Here is an 18540-nt window from a genome sequence, read left to right on the forward strand (position 1 = left end):
TTTTTTTTTGTATTTTTCTTTCATGATTATTTACAGAAAAAACAAGATCCTGATAAAAAAAATGGGGTCTCGGGGTACTTCCGGTTGTATATTAGATAGGGGATATATCCCTCGGGCTCCAGGGACACCTGTAAAAGCGGCAAAACCCTCAGATGTTCGGAATTTCAAAGAAAAATAGAAGAATAGCAAAAAGAAAATATTTTAGGAATCGAAAAGAAATAAAACAAGATCGAAATTTGGAAATTTTTTTCAAAGATTTTTTTTCATCAATTCTCAAGGTCTGATCTCAATCTAAACTCGAATTGGTCTTCCTCGCGGCGAGATCCGGCCGCTGATATCCCATTCAGTCCGAAACCCATGAATAAAAAACTCCATTTCAATTATTTATATTCACAAAATTCATTTTTTTTTCGATTACCCCAGAAAGATTAAATCTCAAGGAAAAAAGGAGACCTGAGAAATTTATTCAGGGGAGGATTAATGTGCCGGGTATAGTGTCGTGTGGAGGCTTTAGCCGCCCCAGAATCCTCATCAGAATTTTCTATTCCCTTTTGGTCGATTTATCGCCAAATGCTGAGGGGTGAGGCGGTTTTATTGCAGATGCAACGTGCTCCCGGGGATTTTCAGACGATTGGAAACACCTCCCCCATTTGAGATATGTCACCCCCTCGCTCATTGTTACTCATTGTTGCGATGAGTGATCACAAGCGGAATGAAAAAGGGAGAAAAAAAATTGCGGAAAATTGTTGAATTCTTGTTTATTTCTGCACTCGCGATTACTATTTGATGTACTTCATATCATGAAACTGCATCAGTATTTTACATTCGGAGATGATCATTTGGGATCAAAAGGATGGAGAATAATTAATCAATTGAATTGTTGGATTGTGTTGTTAACCAATGATAGCATTATTTCTTCAAAATTCCACTCAATGACGAATGATTAATTATTGTATATAGAGGTGTGGTTGAGCGTTAATAGTCAGCGAGAGACATTGGCTGAATAAAACACTTGCTAATGAATTTGTTCAGTGCTTGAATAAAAATGAAAAACAAAAAGCCCGATTAACTAGATAGTATGCACTAGCAACGTGAAGACATTTAAATAAACATCCACCAATCATTCAGGACATGGCGATTTTTTAAATTGGTAGGCGCCACCCCTCGGCTATATTTCCATAATAATTAGCAACAAACTCGATTGACGGTAATTATGATTAATTGAGGTTCGCAATGACGAAGATATTTCGCTCAGTTATTTCTCAATTGTATTAAGAAGTAAGGTGAATTGAGACGGTGAATTCAATTCACTAAATCCATTATTGGTTTCATCTTCAGGTTTATTGATTAATCGAATATGAAAATGAATAATGAAAAATTTTGAATTGTCAGTGAAGATTGGATGTCTCCAGAGAAATTATGATAAAAATTTCATCATTGAGGTGTTGACATTTTTTATATTAGAAGATGATCATTTGGGATCAAGAGGATGGAGAATAATTAATCAATTGAATTGTTGGATTGTGTTGTTAACCAATGATAGCATTATTTCTTCAAAATTCCACTCAATGACGAATGATTAATTATTGTATATAGAGGTATGGTTGAGCGTTAATAGTCAGCGAGAAACATTGGCTGAATAAAACACTTGCTAATGAATTTGTTCAGTGCTTGAATAAAAATGAAAAACAAAAAGCCCGATTAACTAGATATGTATGCACTAGCAACGTGAAGACATTTAAATAAACATCCACCAATCATTCAGGACATGGCGATTTTTTAAATTGGTAGGCGCCACCCCTCGGCTATATTTCCATAATAATTAGCAACAAACTCGATTGACGGTAATTATGATTAATTGAGGTTCGCAATGACGAAGATATTTCGCTCAGTTATTTCTCAATTGTATTAAGAAGTAAGGTGAATTGAGACGGTGAATTCAATTCACTAAATCCATTATTGGTTTCATCTTCAGGTTTATTGATTAATCGAATATGAAAATGAATAATGAAAAATTTTGAATTGTCATTGGAGATTGGATGTCTCCAGAGAAATTATGATAAAAATTTCATCATTGAGGTGTTGACATTTTTTATATTAGAAGATGATCATTTGGGATCAAGAGGATGGAGAATAATTAATCAATTGAATTTTTGGATTGTGATGTCAACCAATGATAGCATTATTTCTTCAAAATTCCATTCAATGACGAATGATTAATTATTGAATATAGAGGTATTGTTGAGCGTTAATACTCAGCGAGAAACATTGGCTGAATAAAACACTTGCTAATGAATTTGTTCAGTGCTTGAATAAAAATGAAAAACAAAAAGCCCGATTAACTAGGTATGTATGCACTAGCAACGTGAAGACATTTAAACATCCACCAATCATTCAGGACATGGCGATTAAAAAAAAACCCACCCCTCGGCTATATTTCCATAATAATCAACAACAAACTCGATTGCCGGTAATTATGATTAATTGAAGTACGCAATGACAAAGATATTTCGCTCAGTTATCTTTCAATTGTATTAAGAAATAAGGTGAATTGAGACGGTGAATCCAATTGATTAAATCCATCATTTGTTTCATCTCCAGGTTTATTGATTAATCGAATATGAAAATAGGCCCGGAAATATTCCCAGTCGTCATTGGGGCTCCCCTATCCCCCTTCACCAGTTATTCCGCTCGATACAAATACTTTCATTTCTGTTTCAAAACACCTTCTGTCTTTCTGTTGTGTACATTTGGAAGGGGGTGAACAGGGGGTGGAAATCGATTTCACGGAAACATACCCTTAGTCATCCCGCATGGCGCAATGTGCATCCAGTGCATCAATAGTGCTGAAATTTTATACCCACTGGGACTCCAAGGAACATCACCCCCCCCCCCCCTCCCTCGACCCCCTTCGCCGCTCGACAATATCGTAAACGAAAAAATTACAAAAGTTCGTCGTCCCCCGCAATCCAGACGGGATCATCAAAGATTCATTGTGAACGAAAAAGAAAAAAACAACCGGAAAATTATTTTTCCAACTGAAGTTTCTTCTCTCCTCGATGAGGAAAAAACTTCGGAGACTAATGAAAATTTAATCAACTCATACACATGAAATAATCATTCCCCTCTATTTTTTTTTGTTAACGACAAAAACTTCATGAGTTTTTGTTCTAATCAGAATTTTTTATTCATAATACAAATGATAATGACTGACATGATCGTCATTACTCGTTTTATAAGTAAATGATAAAATGATGACATTTTAAAAAATAATAAATAATAAAAAAAATTGAATCTTCAACTCATTTCTAAATTGAATTTAAAAACATTAATCCTGAGGAATTGATAATTCTAATCGTTTCTCGATTTTTAACTGATAAAATTGATGAAGAGATAATAAAACTCGCGAGTAATTCGATTCGTTGCATTTACCGGTGAAAATTGTTTACAATTGTAATCTCAGTACTCACCCCCTCCAGCGACTCCTGACAACAGTAGAATGATAACTCTGGGGAAGTAATCCATGGTGAATTGATAAAACAGTTGATATCAGATAGCAGAAACTCGGATCCTAGTTGTACGATTTTTTTGCTTCAAAGAAAATTCACCCCTCCACTTTCACTCATTTCGCCGTAAAAATCCACTTCAACTTCATTTTTCCGGCTTTTTTTGGTAATTTTCACTGGAGAGGAAATTTTTTAAATGTCTGTTTGATCATATCCGATGGATTTTATCGGTATTTCAAGGGGAATTGAGGGAAATATTGGGGGTACACAACATCGTGGAGTGTGGGATGAAGTGCAACTGAGTCTCGAGAACACGATCAGACACTATTGACGCCATATTGAGACAAGCGTCTGTCCGGACATTTTTTTTTTAGCTCTGGTGGGGGCAGGACGAACTAGAATACCCAATGGAAAATTCATTGCAATTAAAAAGTACTAATTTTTCTGAATTTTCATTTTTTTAAATTAATTTTTATTACAGTCAATTACTTTTTCAAATTGCATCATAAATATAAAAATATCGACTGCTGGTAACACACCAACAATTGATAATTCTGCAGGTAGGTGAAACTTGCATTGCCGACTGCAGGTAATTATCCTGCATGTGGCAAAGGAGAGATCTCCCTTACCTTCTGCCGGTATAACCATTCGCTTTGTTTTTTACAAGCGGTATTTGTTTTGTAATTGTCAAATTGTCAATAATATGACATGATCGTGCATTGGCTGTCGGTAGTTAGAGGAGCCTGTTGACAACAGGGTTTTCTACCGAAACAGGTAAATAGATATCACCTCTCTCAGGTGAATTACGCAGAAAATTCCGGCGGTAATTTATAACATGTGTAAATTTGAAATTTTTGCATTCAATCACTCGTTCAAACTCGAAGATTTATCTGCCTAAGTAAAGAATAGCCTGGTTCTACCCTCTTTTTTATTGTTATTTTACATCGCTTCGACTCGGTTGAGTATATTGCGATGATGATCAAGACTTTAAAATGGTTAGATCTCACCATTCTGAAGTGGATGAAATTCCTCTAGAAGAGGATGAAATTTAAGATTAAAAAGTCAAAATGATGGAAAAGAAATTGGAACATGAGAGAAATTTCTAAGTATGCTGGATCATTGAGAATTCTTGCACATTTTCTTCAGATCTCAGTTTCAAGAAAAAAAAATGAAATTTTGATGTTTTGTGACCCCTCCAGTTATAACCTCCGAGGTTACCCCCCTCTCAATTAGGGAAATTTCCATGGCACCCAAAAAAATAATGAACTATTGAGGAAAAACTAGTGGGTGATAAATCAAATTTTTCTTAAGAACACGTATAGGTTTCAAATTTTTTCAGATTTCATAAGACAGTTATTTGAACAAATGATTCGGAAAATTATGAGTTTCAAGGCAATTACGCCCTCACGCGCAGGCGCGTGATTCGAATGTCAGTGAACATCATGAGAAAAGTATGGGTTGGACCATGGAACTGAGAGAGAGAAAACACTCGACAAGTTTACCAACTCGAGACGCATTTTAATAATAGTTCAATAATTAGAATAACCCCCAATAATAGTATTTTTCCGGCTTGCGATGGGGCTTTTTACTCGTGNTTCGAGTTTGGGAAGTATGTAATACCAATTCCCAGACGAGAAATCGTGAGAAGCAGTACAGAAAAAATTATTTGACACCCGTAGGTGATGAGAAAAAAATCAATCAATCTGATAAATAAAATCAATATTCAAAAAATGTTCAAATGCACACTTAAATAGTCACTGGAAATTGGAAAATTTCGTGTTCAGCGATTGACTAAGGGCTCGAGAACAATAAGACTCTCCTTCCGTTTAACCCCCCGGTGATCTGCACACGAAACACCTTAAATGAAACCTCTTGATAATTTGTCGGTGGCTATTTTGTACCTCGGGAATAATGGATGTGTCAGTTGTCAGTGGGAAAATTGTCAACGGATAAATTGTCGGTTATTTTGTCGCGGAAATTTTTCAACGATTCAATGGGCTCTAGTGAATAAGGCATATGAAACTGCAAAAACTTTATTACATTCATACAAAAGCCTGAGCGAATATCATCATTTTCCGGTGAAGTAGTTGGCCTTGACAAACGGCATCTTCGTGAGAGTAGCTTTATAAGTTTTCCCGCGCACCTCCACCAGGACACCTCCCCCGTTCTGCGCGAGGTCCGGAGGAACATAGCCCATCGCTATTGGTTTCCCTAGGGTTGGGCTTGGTCCTCCTGACGTGATAACCCCAACTCTCTCGCCTTCAAGGGTCAGAATCGGTGCGTTTTCCCGGGCTGGTGGACCTTGTCCGAGCATCAGACCCACTCGCTTCTTCATGACGCCCACTTTGATTTGCGTCAAAATGCGCTCGGCGCCGGTGAAGTTGCCTTCTGCCCTGCGTCGTTTGGCTGCAAGTAAAAGTGTCAGTCATGCATGAAGCGATTTGGGGGAGTGGAATCGTGAGGATTATTCTTACCGACGAGCCAGGCTAGTCCAGCTTCTATTGGTGTAGTGTCTTCATTGATGTCGTGGCCATACAGACATAATCCTGCCTCCAATCTGTCGTTTTAAGATGAGAAAATATTGAAACTTCAGGGATTAAGGGTAAAAGCAAAAAAAAAACGAAGAAGATGAGAGGATTATGACGATTCCGAATAAATTACTCAACAATTAAATTCTCATTGTGAAAAACTTTGTTGAAACCATTCATTTTTTCGGCATTATTATTGAGATAAAAATTAATGAAAGTGAGAAACAGTAAAGTTTTACCATTCTGACACCCATGGAAAACTATACGCGCCTTGTTCTAGTACGGGAAAAGACAAGGCTCTTGGGGGGCGTTTTAGAATTGAGATAGAGAGCTGAAATTTTGAGGGGATCGAGATACGCGGTAGCGTATCGGCCAAGAAAAGTTTTGACCGACTGAGCAAAACATCAGACCGAGCGCCCCGCGCATCTATACACGACAGAACTTCCCCCTCCACTACCTCTAAATGATTTACATTCGTTATAATGAGAACGGGACGACAAATCGGACGACAAATCGGGACAAGTGTCGTTAGTTACATTATATAAATCGCCTATGAGCTTTTCAACGGTGTAATTTGCTTTATTTATTCCGAGTCTTCGAAGGGGCGGCACGTCAAAAATTTCGGAAAGGGTGCCAAAATGCTGTGAGAGTAAAAAAAATTGATGTTTACAACAATTAAAGAAACTCAAAGAGCGTAACAAGACTTTATTTTTCCAGTGCGACTTATCGATGCTGAACCTCAGCGAAGAGTGATTCGTCGGGACAATACATCGCCCCGAGGAATCTCGAAATTCTCTCCTACCTCCACCATAATCTACCGATGATAGTGCGGAGAACCCGCGTAAATTTGTGTGATAAAGGTAACAGAGATCAGAACAATCATCAATTTGAAAATAAGTTTTTTTTATCGTTATTTTACATCGCTTTGACCCGGTTAAGGTATACTGCAATGATGATCAAGATTTTTAATGGTTAGATCGCACCATTCTACCCGGTCGGGATTTGAACTCGGAACCTTTCGCATGTGTTTAAAATAAGTTAAATTTAGCTTCTGTTAACCGATAATCTCGCTCAGCAATTTTCAATTACCAAATTAATCATCAATCGAATATTCAAATTCCGAAATAATCTGTTAACCAGTAATGGGGTCACAAGTTTGACCATTACATGTGTAATTGAAAAATCCTTTTATGAAATTTAGAATTATTTACTCAATGGTTAATAAAAAATTAAAATTACGAATTAATTTAATACTTTCAAATTTCAAGTAAGATAATAAAACCATAGTAATAGAAACTTTCAATTTCTAATAATATTACAAAATATTACAAATGTAGAGATTGGCGACCGATCGCTGAAAGGCAATCTCACAGTTATCTTTTCAAAATAAAATACCACAGCGGTCAAAAAATCTCAACTGGATTAACCAAATGTTCAAGGACTTGGTCAAGCTCATCATCATGCAGACAATTCGATTCCAACATTTGCACCGAACCAGCCCCCTGACACAGAATCCAATGCCCCTATACAATACGCGTGTCCGCATTATCGAGGCTGTGTCTAACGGCCACAACGCGGCGCTGGATTACACCTGACTGACCCCGTCCATTCTCCCAACTGCCGCCATTTCTCTGCTCTGTTTTAAAGGAAACGCCGGAATAACTCGTATTGTATGGTTTGAAAGTGAGATTAAACTGACATAATTATGCCTCCTTGTGCAGTCGCTAATTGCACATCAGGTTATCAGTCTAATGCCAACAAATTCCATTTCTTCACGGTTCCGAAAGCGCGAAAACCGTCAAAGAGTGGGGGATAATTGTGAAAAGTGGGGAGCCGTCAGATGACTCTCCGCGCCATCTGTAATGGCTTCAATATGAGGGACACTGAAAACACTGTGTAACAGGGGGCTGTACCGAATGCTTCAAGCTCGTCTTACCTTAGACTGTCCCTTGGACCCAATCCCGCCAATTTCACCTCATCCGCCTGCAGAATCATCCCCGCTAAACTCCTGGCATCCTTTCCCCTGACAGAAATCTCGAAACCATCTTCTCCCGTGTACCCACACCTGGTGATTCTCACGTTGCAGCTGGCGATCTGCGTCTCCACTGAGTTCATGAAGAACAACTTGGTTAAATCGATTTTCACAAGGGTCTGGAGAACCTTCGCTGCCATTGGCCCCTGCAGAGCCAGCAGACCCTGGTCGAGAGGGTCCAGGTACTCCAGCTGGATCTTCTTCCCTCGTTTGACGAACTCGTCCTGCAAGATTTCGCTACGTTACTTTTTGGCTGAAGATGGTCATAGCCGACGATGACCTGTGCAGATTCTGCAATGAAACAAAAGAGGACAGTCTGCACATTCTGTGTGAGTGTCCAGCACTGGCGGTGCTAAGGGTACGATACTGGGAAATTGCTTTCCCCAGGGGTCAGAATAAGGGTCGTAAGGGTCACAAGGGTCGGATTAAGGGTCACAGGGATTAGATTGAGGGTCACATTGGTCAGGTTGAAGGTCATAAAGGTCATATTAAGGGTACGAGGGTCAGAAGAAAGGTCATAAGGGTCACGAGATCAGAATAAGGGTCGCGAGGGTGAGGATAAGGGTCACAAGGGTCGGATTAGGGGTCACAGGGATTAGTTTAACGGTCACAAAGGTCAGATTAAGGATCACAAGAGTCAGAATAAGGATAATGTGGGTCATATGGCGGTCAGCGAGTGGAGCGAGCCGGTGGCGTAGCCTCTTGGTAGTATATAGAAAAATATGAAAACGAGAAAAATACATCATTTGAAATGATAATAATGCTTTTTAGTAAAAGCATAGTAAAAATATGAAAATGTTTTTTTTAGATATTTAAGTTTTGTTATTGATGACATAAGGCGCCAAAAAATCGGTAGGGTTAAAAAAATCGGCGCCAAAAAGTCCTGTTTCGGCGAGATTTGCCTTAGTAATTTGGGATTTTGTATTCTATTTGTGTGGCGTTACCAGCCGTTGGTTCAGAAGTTCCATGTCCTCTTTCCGTCTTCCGGCATTGGACACCACGAAATAACGATCCTGTCCGTCTTTGGTGATGATGAGATCATCAAGGATCCCACCGTTATCATTGGTGAATATCGTGAGTGATGCTCCGCCGGATTTGAGATTCTTCAGATCAGCTGTTGTGAGACTCTCCAAGAATTCTCCCGCGTCTTTTCCCCACACTCTCGTCTGCAACATGTGCCCGACGTCGAATAGTGACGCGGAGGTGCGTGTATGTTGGTGGGACACTGCGATAGCGTCTTTGTATTGTACTGGCAGGAGCCAACCGGCAAAATTGACTACTTTTCCTAGATGATTTGAAACAAATGTTTTCCGAATTCAGTAGTGGAGCGGTAAAATGGTTTAACCCCTCACGTACGGCGCCCATGTAACGCGGATTGTCCCAACGGTCGGAGACTTACGGCGCGTCAACTTCGCTATTCAATGAACGATAACTAGAAAATAGTCGACCGAAAGAAAAATTGAAATAAAATGCATTGGCTGTATTGAACTTTGAAATAAACTCGTAGAGAATTTCCTAATTTTTTACACCAATTTCAATATTTGCCGACAATTGATTGCCGAGATCTTCGAACATGCTTAATTTATTTATAATGAAGAAATTCAACAAATCGAAATTTAACTTATCCCATTCGATAGAAGGATCATGGAAGTGTTTTCAGTAAAAATTTCAAAAATTTTGGAGGAAATTTTGGCGATAAACGGATGATTTAATATGATTGAATCTGTTGGATGTAAAATTTTCATCTACAACTTTTGTTCATATAAAAAAAGTATTATAAATGCATTGAAAAAATGATAAAATAAAATAGTTCACTGCAGAGGCAATTGCATTGACTTTCCAAATATCTTTTCCAAATGTCAATATGTAAATGCATGGTATCGACGCCATGAGTGAAGGATTAAATCGGTTTAGGCCTGATTTTTGGAAGAATATCGCCGAATCTAAAGGAGATAACGAAAATTTCGTAATGACCTTTTTAGTAGCCCTCAATTCGCCCTACAAGAAAGTTACTAACCAAAATTTTGCCATCTCCGTGATATTCCGAGATATTCATCGGAAACTGGTGAATAGTCAAAATCAATTTCATCTGTTTTACCGCTTCGCTATTGAATTGATTGTAAGAAGCCGTGAGACAAAAAAAAATACTACAATACACGGAAAACTTGGTGGCATGAATTCTCAGTGAAAAGGGGTCGAAAAAATCTGAAAGATATCTGTGTTCTCTTCTTAGGAACTGGATGCAATGAGTTAAAGATGCTCCAAAGGTGATAAATAATTATAAAAAGTGTTCAAAAACACGAGGTGGTTGGGAGATGCCGGCGCCGCCATATTGGATACTCCCTTCGCATGCCGCAAGGGGACTCAAAGATGGCGACGATCCCACCTCGCATTTTTAAACATTACTTTAAACCCTTCAACGCCCTCGGATCACCCCCAACTCATTTCATTCAGTTCCTAGGAAAAGAACAAATTTTTTCGGCCATCTTTGAGATTTTTCTCATATTTCCTTATTTTTTTTCCACTCCCGAGGCCTCTTGAGATACAATTGAAGTACTTACCATGGTTCTCCACATGAAAGTCATACAGACACGTTTTCCTGGCGTCCGTCTCTGTTGAATACTCGCACTTTCGATGGCATTTCAAATGACTACAGGCTAAATTAATAGAACTCACATTACCGTCAAGAACTTCGCCGATTCTGGCCGCATGCCAGAACTTCTGACTGAATCTCAGCATCTTGCTTCTCACACAGCTGATCCTCTACTGGGAGAAATGATTTTTTTTCTCAAACTCGGCGATGGTGTAATGTCCCCGATATGCAGTGATTTCACATAGAGGGATTCATTCGGATAAAACTCGGCGCGAGATAAACTCTCGATGTTGTCGGTTTGTTATTGTGCCTGGGGGAAAAGGTTTCGGTGGGTCTTATCGATTCACTCCACTGCCTGACCCCAGGGTCATGTCAGCTAGACGTCGATAACCATTAGTGCGAGGGGATCATCTAGTATTTTCAAACTCACGTGATCAATTTTTTTTATAATCATTTTAAGGGTATGCAAGTAGCTTGGGCTATTTTTTTTTGGGGAAAATCCTCTTCAGATTTTATAGAACAGACCAAGAGTATTTTTTAGGCGCAATATCAACTTCAGTTTCCGATCATTTTTTCGAGAAAACTATTTTCTAAAAAATGAAATTTAACAAATTGAGTCCATAAGAGATGTATATTCTCATACCTTCAATCCAGTAGTTCATGGTGTTTAAATCGTTTTCTCGTACACATAACCGTATATGATTTTGTCCGTTATGCTCTTTAGTTTTTTTTTTGCGACATTAGGTAATTAAATTAAGGTGTATCATCTGTAGATCACCGCGTGGTGAAACGGAAGGGGTCTTATTGTTTTCGAGCCCTGATTCAATCGTTGAGCACGAAATTTTCCAATTTTCAATAACTATTTAAGTGGGCTTTTGAACATTCTTGAATATTGATTTTATTTATCAGATTGATTGATTTTCTCATCACTTACGGGTGTCAAATAATTTTTATTGGATGTTATTCTCATTATTGAAATAATATTAAAATGCGTCTCGAGTTGGTAAACCTGGCGAGTGTTTTCTCTCTCTCAGTTGCATGGCCCAATCCATACCTTTCCCATGATGCTCACTGACATTCAAATCACGCGCCTGCGCGTGAGGGTGTAATTTCCCCGAAACTCATAATTTTCCGAATCATTTGTTCAAATAACTTTTTTATGAAATGTGAAAAAAATCTGAAACTTATACGTGTTCTCAAGAAAGATTTAATTCATAACCCACAAGTTTTTCCTCAATAGCTCATTATTTTTTTGAGTGCCATGGAAATTTTCCTAGTTGAGAGTGGGGTAATCTCGGAGGTTACAGCTTGAGGGGATACAAAAACATCCAAATTTCATTATTTTCTTTCTTGAAACTGAGATCTGATGAAAATGTGCAAGAATTCTCAATGATGCAGCATACTTAGAAATTTCTCCCATAAATTTTCCAATTTTTTTTCATTATTTCGACTACTCGAACCGAATCTACGAGTTTATATAAGACATGTACAGTGTTGCCGTGCGATCATCAGAGATTAGGCTAACGAAAGTCAAGTGTGAACTTGAATATAATATTGTTCACAATAGTCATTGAAGAAATTTCCGAAAAAATGTATTCAACAATGAAAAATCGAAAAAAGTATGAGAAGTGCAAGATTTTCGGCAAAAATTGAATGTTGCTTGAAAAAAAGTTGCTAACTTGAACAAAGTTCTTGGATATCCTTAATTATTTTGGGAATTCATTGAAAAATGAATGGAGCATGTGATGATGGATGAATTGAAAGATGCGAAACTCTTTTGAATTCGAATGGCCATTCGATTCTTTATTGTACCACGTAATGATTTTTTTCTTTAGATTCTTGTTGTTGTTTTTTTTTGACAATAGTTGCGGGATGACAATAATAAATGGTGATAATTGGGGGAAACAATTCGGGACGATTGAGGAAAATTATCATTAACGATCTTGTCATTTGAGTTTCTCTCGGTAATCTTGTTGTTAGTAGACAAAATTTTGACATTTTTTTTATTTTACTTTTTTTCTTTTTATTTAAATACCTTTTACATCATAAATGTTCTCGTGTTTACACAATTAATGCAAAAATGTCCCTACAGTCCGACGAATAATTCACTTTTAGTCGTTCTTTTACAAATCGATGATATTTTTTTTCCCTCTTACAGTTTTTTTTGGTGGATTCATATTTTTTTCCCTTGCAAATCCATTCATTCATATAGGGGAAGGAGGGGAAAATTGATAGTGGATTTTTTTCTGATTTTCTTTCTTTCTTGTGAAATGTTTTTTTTTCAGAGAGAAAGACCAAGAAGAATGGGGAAGAGGAACTCTGGCGAATGAAATTTTAATTCTTGTCATCTGGGTTTTTTTATTTCTCCGATATGTCGATCATCTTCATTAACAATTTTTCATTTGTAGGTTTTGATCCGTGGAATTCTAATTTTTAATGCGAAAGAAAATACAAAGTGTAACGAATAAAATTCTTCGATTCCATTTCCCCATTGTTCCTGCCATTTTCCCATCGGTTTTTCGTACATTTAATTTTCATTTAAACATCTTCAGGAAAAAAGATTCTTCATAGGGGAAACGCTCCTGTCAACATACAATGTACAATGATTATACCGGGAGAACCATCGCTCCCAGCTTAATAGTTACCGATAATTAATTTTTGCATTTTTTTTGCCTAAAATGTTAATTTTCTCGTGTGTGTGTATTTCAGTGTTTTTTTCACTCTTATCGACTTAAGCCTTAACTATACATAATCACGACTCAAATACATTATATCATCACTTCCGTATATAGATACAACGCCATAATTTTGTTACGATTTTTCATCCCCTCCTCAATTATTATTTTTTCGCTTTACAATTATATGACAGTGAAATTAACTGTTAATCTTTAATATTACATTTTTTTGTAGTAAATCATTGGGTCGTCGTCGCATAAATATTAACTCGTAATCATTTGTAAAATCAAAATAGGTACAATTTGGACGCTCTTTTTGGATATTTTTACCGTATTTTTCTCATTCAAAAAGACGCTCCGAAATGTATTTTTTGTTTCTTCTAATAATGCCCATCGATTGCGATTTCTAGTCCACTTGGTAATAAAATTTTGTCCCTCTCACACCTCACGCAATCACCAAACAATTTTTCACATTTTTTTTTTTGGTAATTCCACACATTCAATAATTTTAGATTCTCGAAAACGCCATTCACAGTTTTAAATACTCCCCTCTCGATTTAATTTCTAAAATCTTAATTTTAATACAGAGCAAAAAGTCAGTCCAAGGATGGCGTCACTTTCCTCACTATCTCGAGACGCATCAAAACCTTAATTTCTACATTTTTTTTCTCCTCATTTAGTTAAATTGCCCCTCTTATTTACAGAATATCGAATATTTCATTTTCAGCATCTCGAGACAATTTCAATAATTTTCTTCTGTACAATTAATAATTTTTTATCATTCACCAGGTATCAAAAGAATTATAAGCTTTTTAAAAGACGTGAATTTGGCAGCAGATAAGATGACGCCCCCATTTGGAGAAACTTGGAAGCTCAAGAGACCATTCTTTTGTGAATTTTCGTTCTTTCATAATCACTCTCCTTAGTCTAATTCTACTCAATGACCGTTAGGTTTCCTTTTTGTTCCTGGAAAAAAAATCTCTCACTCGAAACACTCTCTCCTTAAATTTCAATAATGATTGATTGAGGTTAGCCTAAACATTTGCCTAGATCTCTTAAAAGTCCTCTCGTCATGAAATTTTCAACAATTTTTTTCAGTTGTCATTCTTTTTGGAAGTACCTATTTACAAAATTCAATATTATGCGCTCCGAACTCTATGAATTTCAATCAGTCCAAGTGCTGAAAAATTTACAGAAATTTATTGAATCGAATGAAATAAAAAAATATACGCACGAAAAAATTTAGTGGAAACACCTGGCGAATTTGCTAGACAATTCTATTGGATTTCCATTGAATCGTCTGTTAGCTTTTAGCCGATTCTATTGGCTTCTTCAGTAGGACATATTCAATAGAAAAAGTCAATGGAATTTCATTGTTCTATTTAACTTATTCTATTGAGATATTTTCTATAGAATTTTCTCGGTTCAAATTCTCCATTTTTAAAAATCTATTTTTCTTTCCTTTTCTACAGAAAATGTTTCAGTAGAATAAATTGTATAGAAACATCGAGTTCTATCAACTTTTTCTATAGAATTTCTGTGGCTCAAATTTTCGACTTTTTTTTTCATTCTATTTTTCTTCTCTTTTCATCAAGAAAATTAAATGAAAAATTCTATAGAAAATGAGAAAAAATCTATAGAAAATATTTCACCAGAATAAGTTGCATAGAAACATCGAATTCTAATGACTTTTTCTATAAAAGTTCTTGAAACAAAAAACTTGGGAAATTTTACCGAAAAAATTCTATAGAATATATGAAATAAAAAAATCAATAAAAAATATCTTAATAGAATAAATTGTATAGAAACACCGAATTCCATTAACTTTTTCTTTATAATCTTTTTCATGGAACATTTCAATAGAATCGGCCAAAACGTGATAGAAAGTTCACTGGAACTCCAATACAATTGTCTACCGAATCCGCTAGGGTTTCCTATGAAATTGTTTCACACGTGTATTTAAAAGTCTTCAACTCTTCTTATTCGAAATATTGTTGTTCGGCATCCATAACTAGATCGTGATAATATTGTATATTAAATCATAACATCATGTCAATGCGTGAACTCAATCGTAACCGAAGGATACATACGAAACAATGACTTTAGCAAATTTTTCCAATATCTTTTGCAATCAATTGATTCGAAATTGCACATTCACGTGACTCATCGTCACAATATACGTTTTATTTGTTCTGTTTTGTTTCTTTTTCATTTTTTTTTACATTAACAGTCAACAATATTACTCTAATTGTACAAATCATGCTATTTCGAAACACTTGATAACAACCTTATTACGAAAAATGCTTGAATCAGTTTAAAGAAAAATGGAGAAATAAGAGAATAGCGAATAACTATTTTATAGACAATAATAGCTCCTCAAAAATTTTTTATGAACTAAGTTTAACTGCGTAACTAGTAGTCGTCATTAATCGGAATTTATTCAACAATTTTCATCATCAGTTTTTTTGCATCTTTTATTTTCACCCAGAACATTTATTTTTCCTGTTTCTCAAAAATATATTTTCCAATATTAAAAATTAAACTGAAATATTCAAAATAAAACGTAATAATTAACAATAATTGGCATCATTATTCTCCAATATAAATGCACGTGTTAAATTTCGTGTGACAATGTCCAGCGTATTTAAAAGATTTTACATTTTGCACAATTCTTTAAATTTCAATCTTCCCTCGAGAAGACACACGAAACTAGATATTATCACATCCAATAACAGAAAAAAAATAATAAGGGGAAAATAAACACACGCGAACAAATACGTAGAAGACAACACGGGGCTTTGTTTTCTATAAATATAATAATGACAATCATAGTGATAATGAAATTAATAATCTAGGATAAATCTACTTTTCTTTCCTTAGTCGATAAAAATTATGTTTTCCTTTAGTGGTAAAATTACTAGTAGTCGTAGTAGTAGTAGCAGCAGAGGTGGCTGCGCCATTTTCTCAACACATTTCACACGAGAATTAAAAAAAAACGAATCTAATCGGTTCTCATTATTTTACCATCCATTCCACTGAAACGAAATAAAATGTTGAAGAAATAGTAACTAATAGACCGCTGCTTCCCGTGGAATTATTAAAATTCGGAGAAACATTATAAACTACAAATTAGATAATAAAACAAAAATATTTATGCTTTAATCTAGCTTGCTTCATCGTGTTGTTGTTTTTTTTAAACCAATTGTGACTAGCAAACATAACGTTAAGTCCGACCACCGATAGTCAACGGCATTAATTTTTTATCAACACTCTGGGGGCCCAAATTTTCTTGACCATCGGCGGTGGAGGCAGTTGCAAATGCAATTTCTTTTTTTAATTAAACATAAATGAAGAGTATTTTTCATTCTTTAATTATGCAATGAACGCTTAATTAATGACAAGTTGCAAACTCCCACTGCTTCAACTCCAACTACGTAGTACTAATTCAATAATTCATTTTTAAGCATTCGGGTTTACGGTGATAATTAAAACAGAATCAGTTTTTCCGGGGTTTATGATTTAGTTATTAATCTCAACGGTTCGCGTGTTTATTATGTATTCTTTTAATTTAGTGGAAATATTTTAACAATAGTTGCGAGATATGAATATTCGGAGGGGTTTGTGTTTTGGGGAGTGTGTAAAAATATTCGAACAAGTCTTACTCAAGTGATCTAGCGAAAAAAAATGAGAGAAATGATGAATTTTGTTCGCGTACATAAATATGTCATTATATGTGTGATATATATTTCTTTATTGTAAACGAAGAAGGGGTGATGTAGGAGAAATATCTGAATGCGTGATGTTGCTTTCAAAGAGTTGTTTCAGTTTCAGGTTATGGCCATTGTTTTTTGTTTCCATCATCTAGAAAATACGCCTTTAATTGTCAGTGTAATATTTCTTCGTGTATAATCATTGTATATCGCAGGTCAACGGACCTCAGTTGATTCGACAGGCGTGAATATCGCGGACCATCGAACGGTTTTCTCATTGATCTGGTGGTTCAACCGACAGAAGTCACTTGGAGTGACATCTGCGGGGCCAGCGATGTCCGCGTCTTCGGAGGGAGGTAGCGTCTCATGAATCGTACGCTCAATAAAAACAAAGGACAACCGAAGTTTTTTTTCAAAGATTCATTCGCACCGTACATCCGTTTCTTCAAAGTATGTCATTATTTCAAATCCATATATTTTTTTCGAGTTTTCTCTTCAAAAGAATCGATTTGTCGAATTCTTTCATTCAACGGCTCGAGAACGACGAAACGTAAAAGAGGCTATTTTGTGTTGTCAACGCGGTTCTTCAATTCATTTTTTGTCTCAATGAATGGTCCCGCATGGCCGCCATCTTGGGTGACATAACCTTATTTTTTCAGGTGGTTGAATTTGCTCTTCTGGATCTCCATCCGTTTACTTTTTAATCAATTTTTTACTCGGCTGTCCGCCATTTTGAAAATAAGTACCGATTTACGCCCTTCTGGCTTTGTACCTTGTTTTTTGACTAGAATAGAATTTCAGTTTCATGGCTCTCTCCTCTTGAAATCTCACGGATGGCTCTTGTTTGTTTAGGTTATGGACCCGATGGGATTACTGACGTCACCAGCGGGACTCACAATGCGTCGGTATGTATGCCCAAAAGGGGACTTTGATCAAACTCAATAAATATCATTAACCACAATATCAATCGCCCATCGAATGGATAATCTCGATTCATCCAATACGAATGATATTGATCAAAAATTAACAATAACTTGCGCTGTAGTAAACTGGTAACTAACTGTACGTAAAAGTCTGAAGTCTGAAACTTAACGTTCGCCGTTTATCAGAGAACATTGTCAGGCGTCACTCATCCATTTTGAAAATTTCAATTTTAAATATCAATTCCCAAACCTCAATTTCGTCATCATCATCGAAAAATTAACCTCAAACAACAATTTTCCATGTTTTACGATCGATAATCGATGAAGATAGAAGTCCAGATGGGTGACACCTGGCGGCAGTTCTCTCAACAAAAAAAAATTCCTTGGAATCTCGCGAACGAACTTGAACAAACGCGTATGTGGAATTTAGTTGAAGTGGGGGGGAGGGACTTCCTTGAGCTTTTTTCCTTTTCCTTCAATACAATTTTTTAATGAATTTTTATTCTCTGCAGGGGATATTTGTATTCATTAACTTTTTTGCTGGGTATTTTGTGGTGGGGAGAAGGGAGGGGG

General features: G+C 36.3%; 2 protein-coding genes across 3 annotated transcripts in view; both read right to left on the reverse strand.

Moving 5' to 3' along the window:
• LOC107040367 (neogenin) overlaps positions 1 to 3802 on the reverse strand; it is a 20564-nt gene extending 16762 nt beyond the window's left edge. The window contains exon 1 of the mRNA XM_015260432.2: positions 3471 to 3802. Coding sequence (XP_015115918.1) covers positions 3471 to 3525 — 55 coding nt within the window. The 5' untranslated portion in view covers positions 3526 to 3802. The remainder of the gene's footprint in view (positions 1 to 3470) is intronic.
• Positions 3803 to 5510: 1708 nt separating this feature from the next.
• Positions 5511 to 10907, reverse strand: LOC107040305 (aminomethyltransferase, mitochondrial). 2 transcript variants are annotated; one of them, XM_015260335.2, is made up of 5 exons: positions 10628 to 10907; positions 9011 to 9315; positions 7971 to 8290; positions 5981 to 6063; positions 5511 to 5912 (listed from the first exon to the last, which is right to left on the reverse strand). In XM_015260335.2, the coding sequence occupies exons 1-5, from the start codon at positions 10803 to 10805 to the stop codon at positions 5575 to 5577; spliced, it is 1224 nt and encodes a 407-aa protein (XP_015115821.1). In that variant the 5' UTR covers positions 10806 to 10907; the 3' UTR covers positions 5511 to 5574. The 2 variants fall into 2 exon arrangements, with proteins under 2 accessions (XP_015115821.1, XP_015115820.1); XM_015260334.2 differs by having other exon boundaries at positions 9011 to 9351.
• Between the last annotated feature and the right edge of the window lie 7633 nt (positions 10908 to 18540).

This window comes from Diachasma alloeum, unplaced genomic scaffold (genome assembly GCF_001412515.2).
Source record: "Diachasma alloeum isolate Michigan unplaced genomic scaffold, Dall2.0 Dall_scaffold_00327, whole genome shotgun sequence".
NCBI classification, from domain to species: domain Eukaryota; kingdom Metazoa; phylum Arthropoda; class Insecta; order Hymenoptera; family Braconidae; genus Diachasma; species Diachasma alloeum.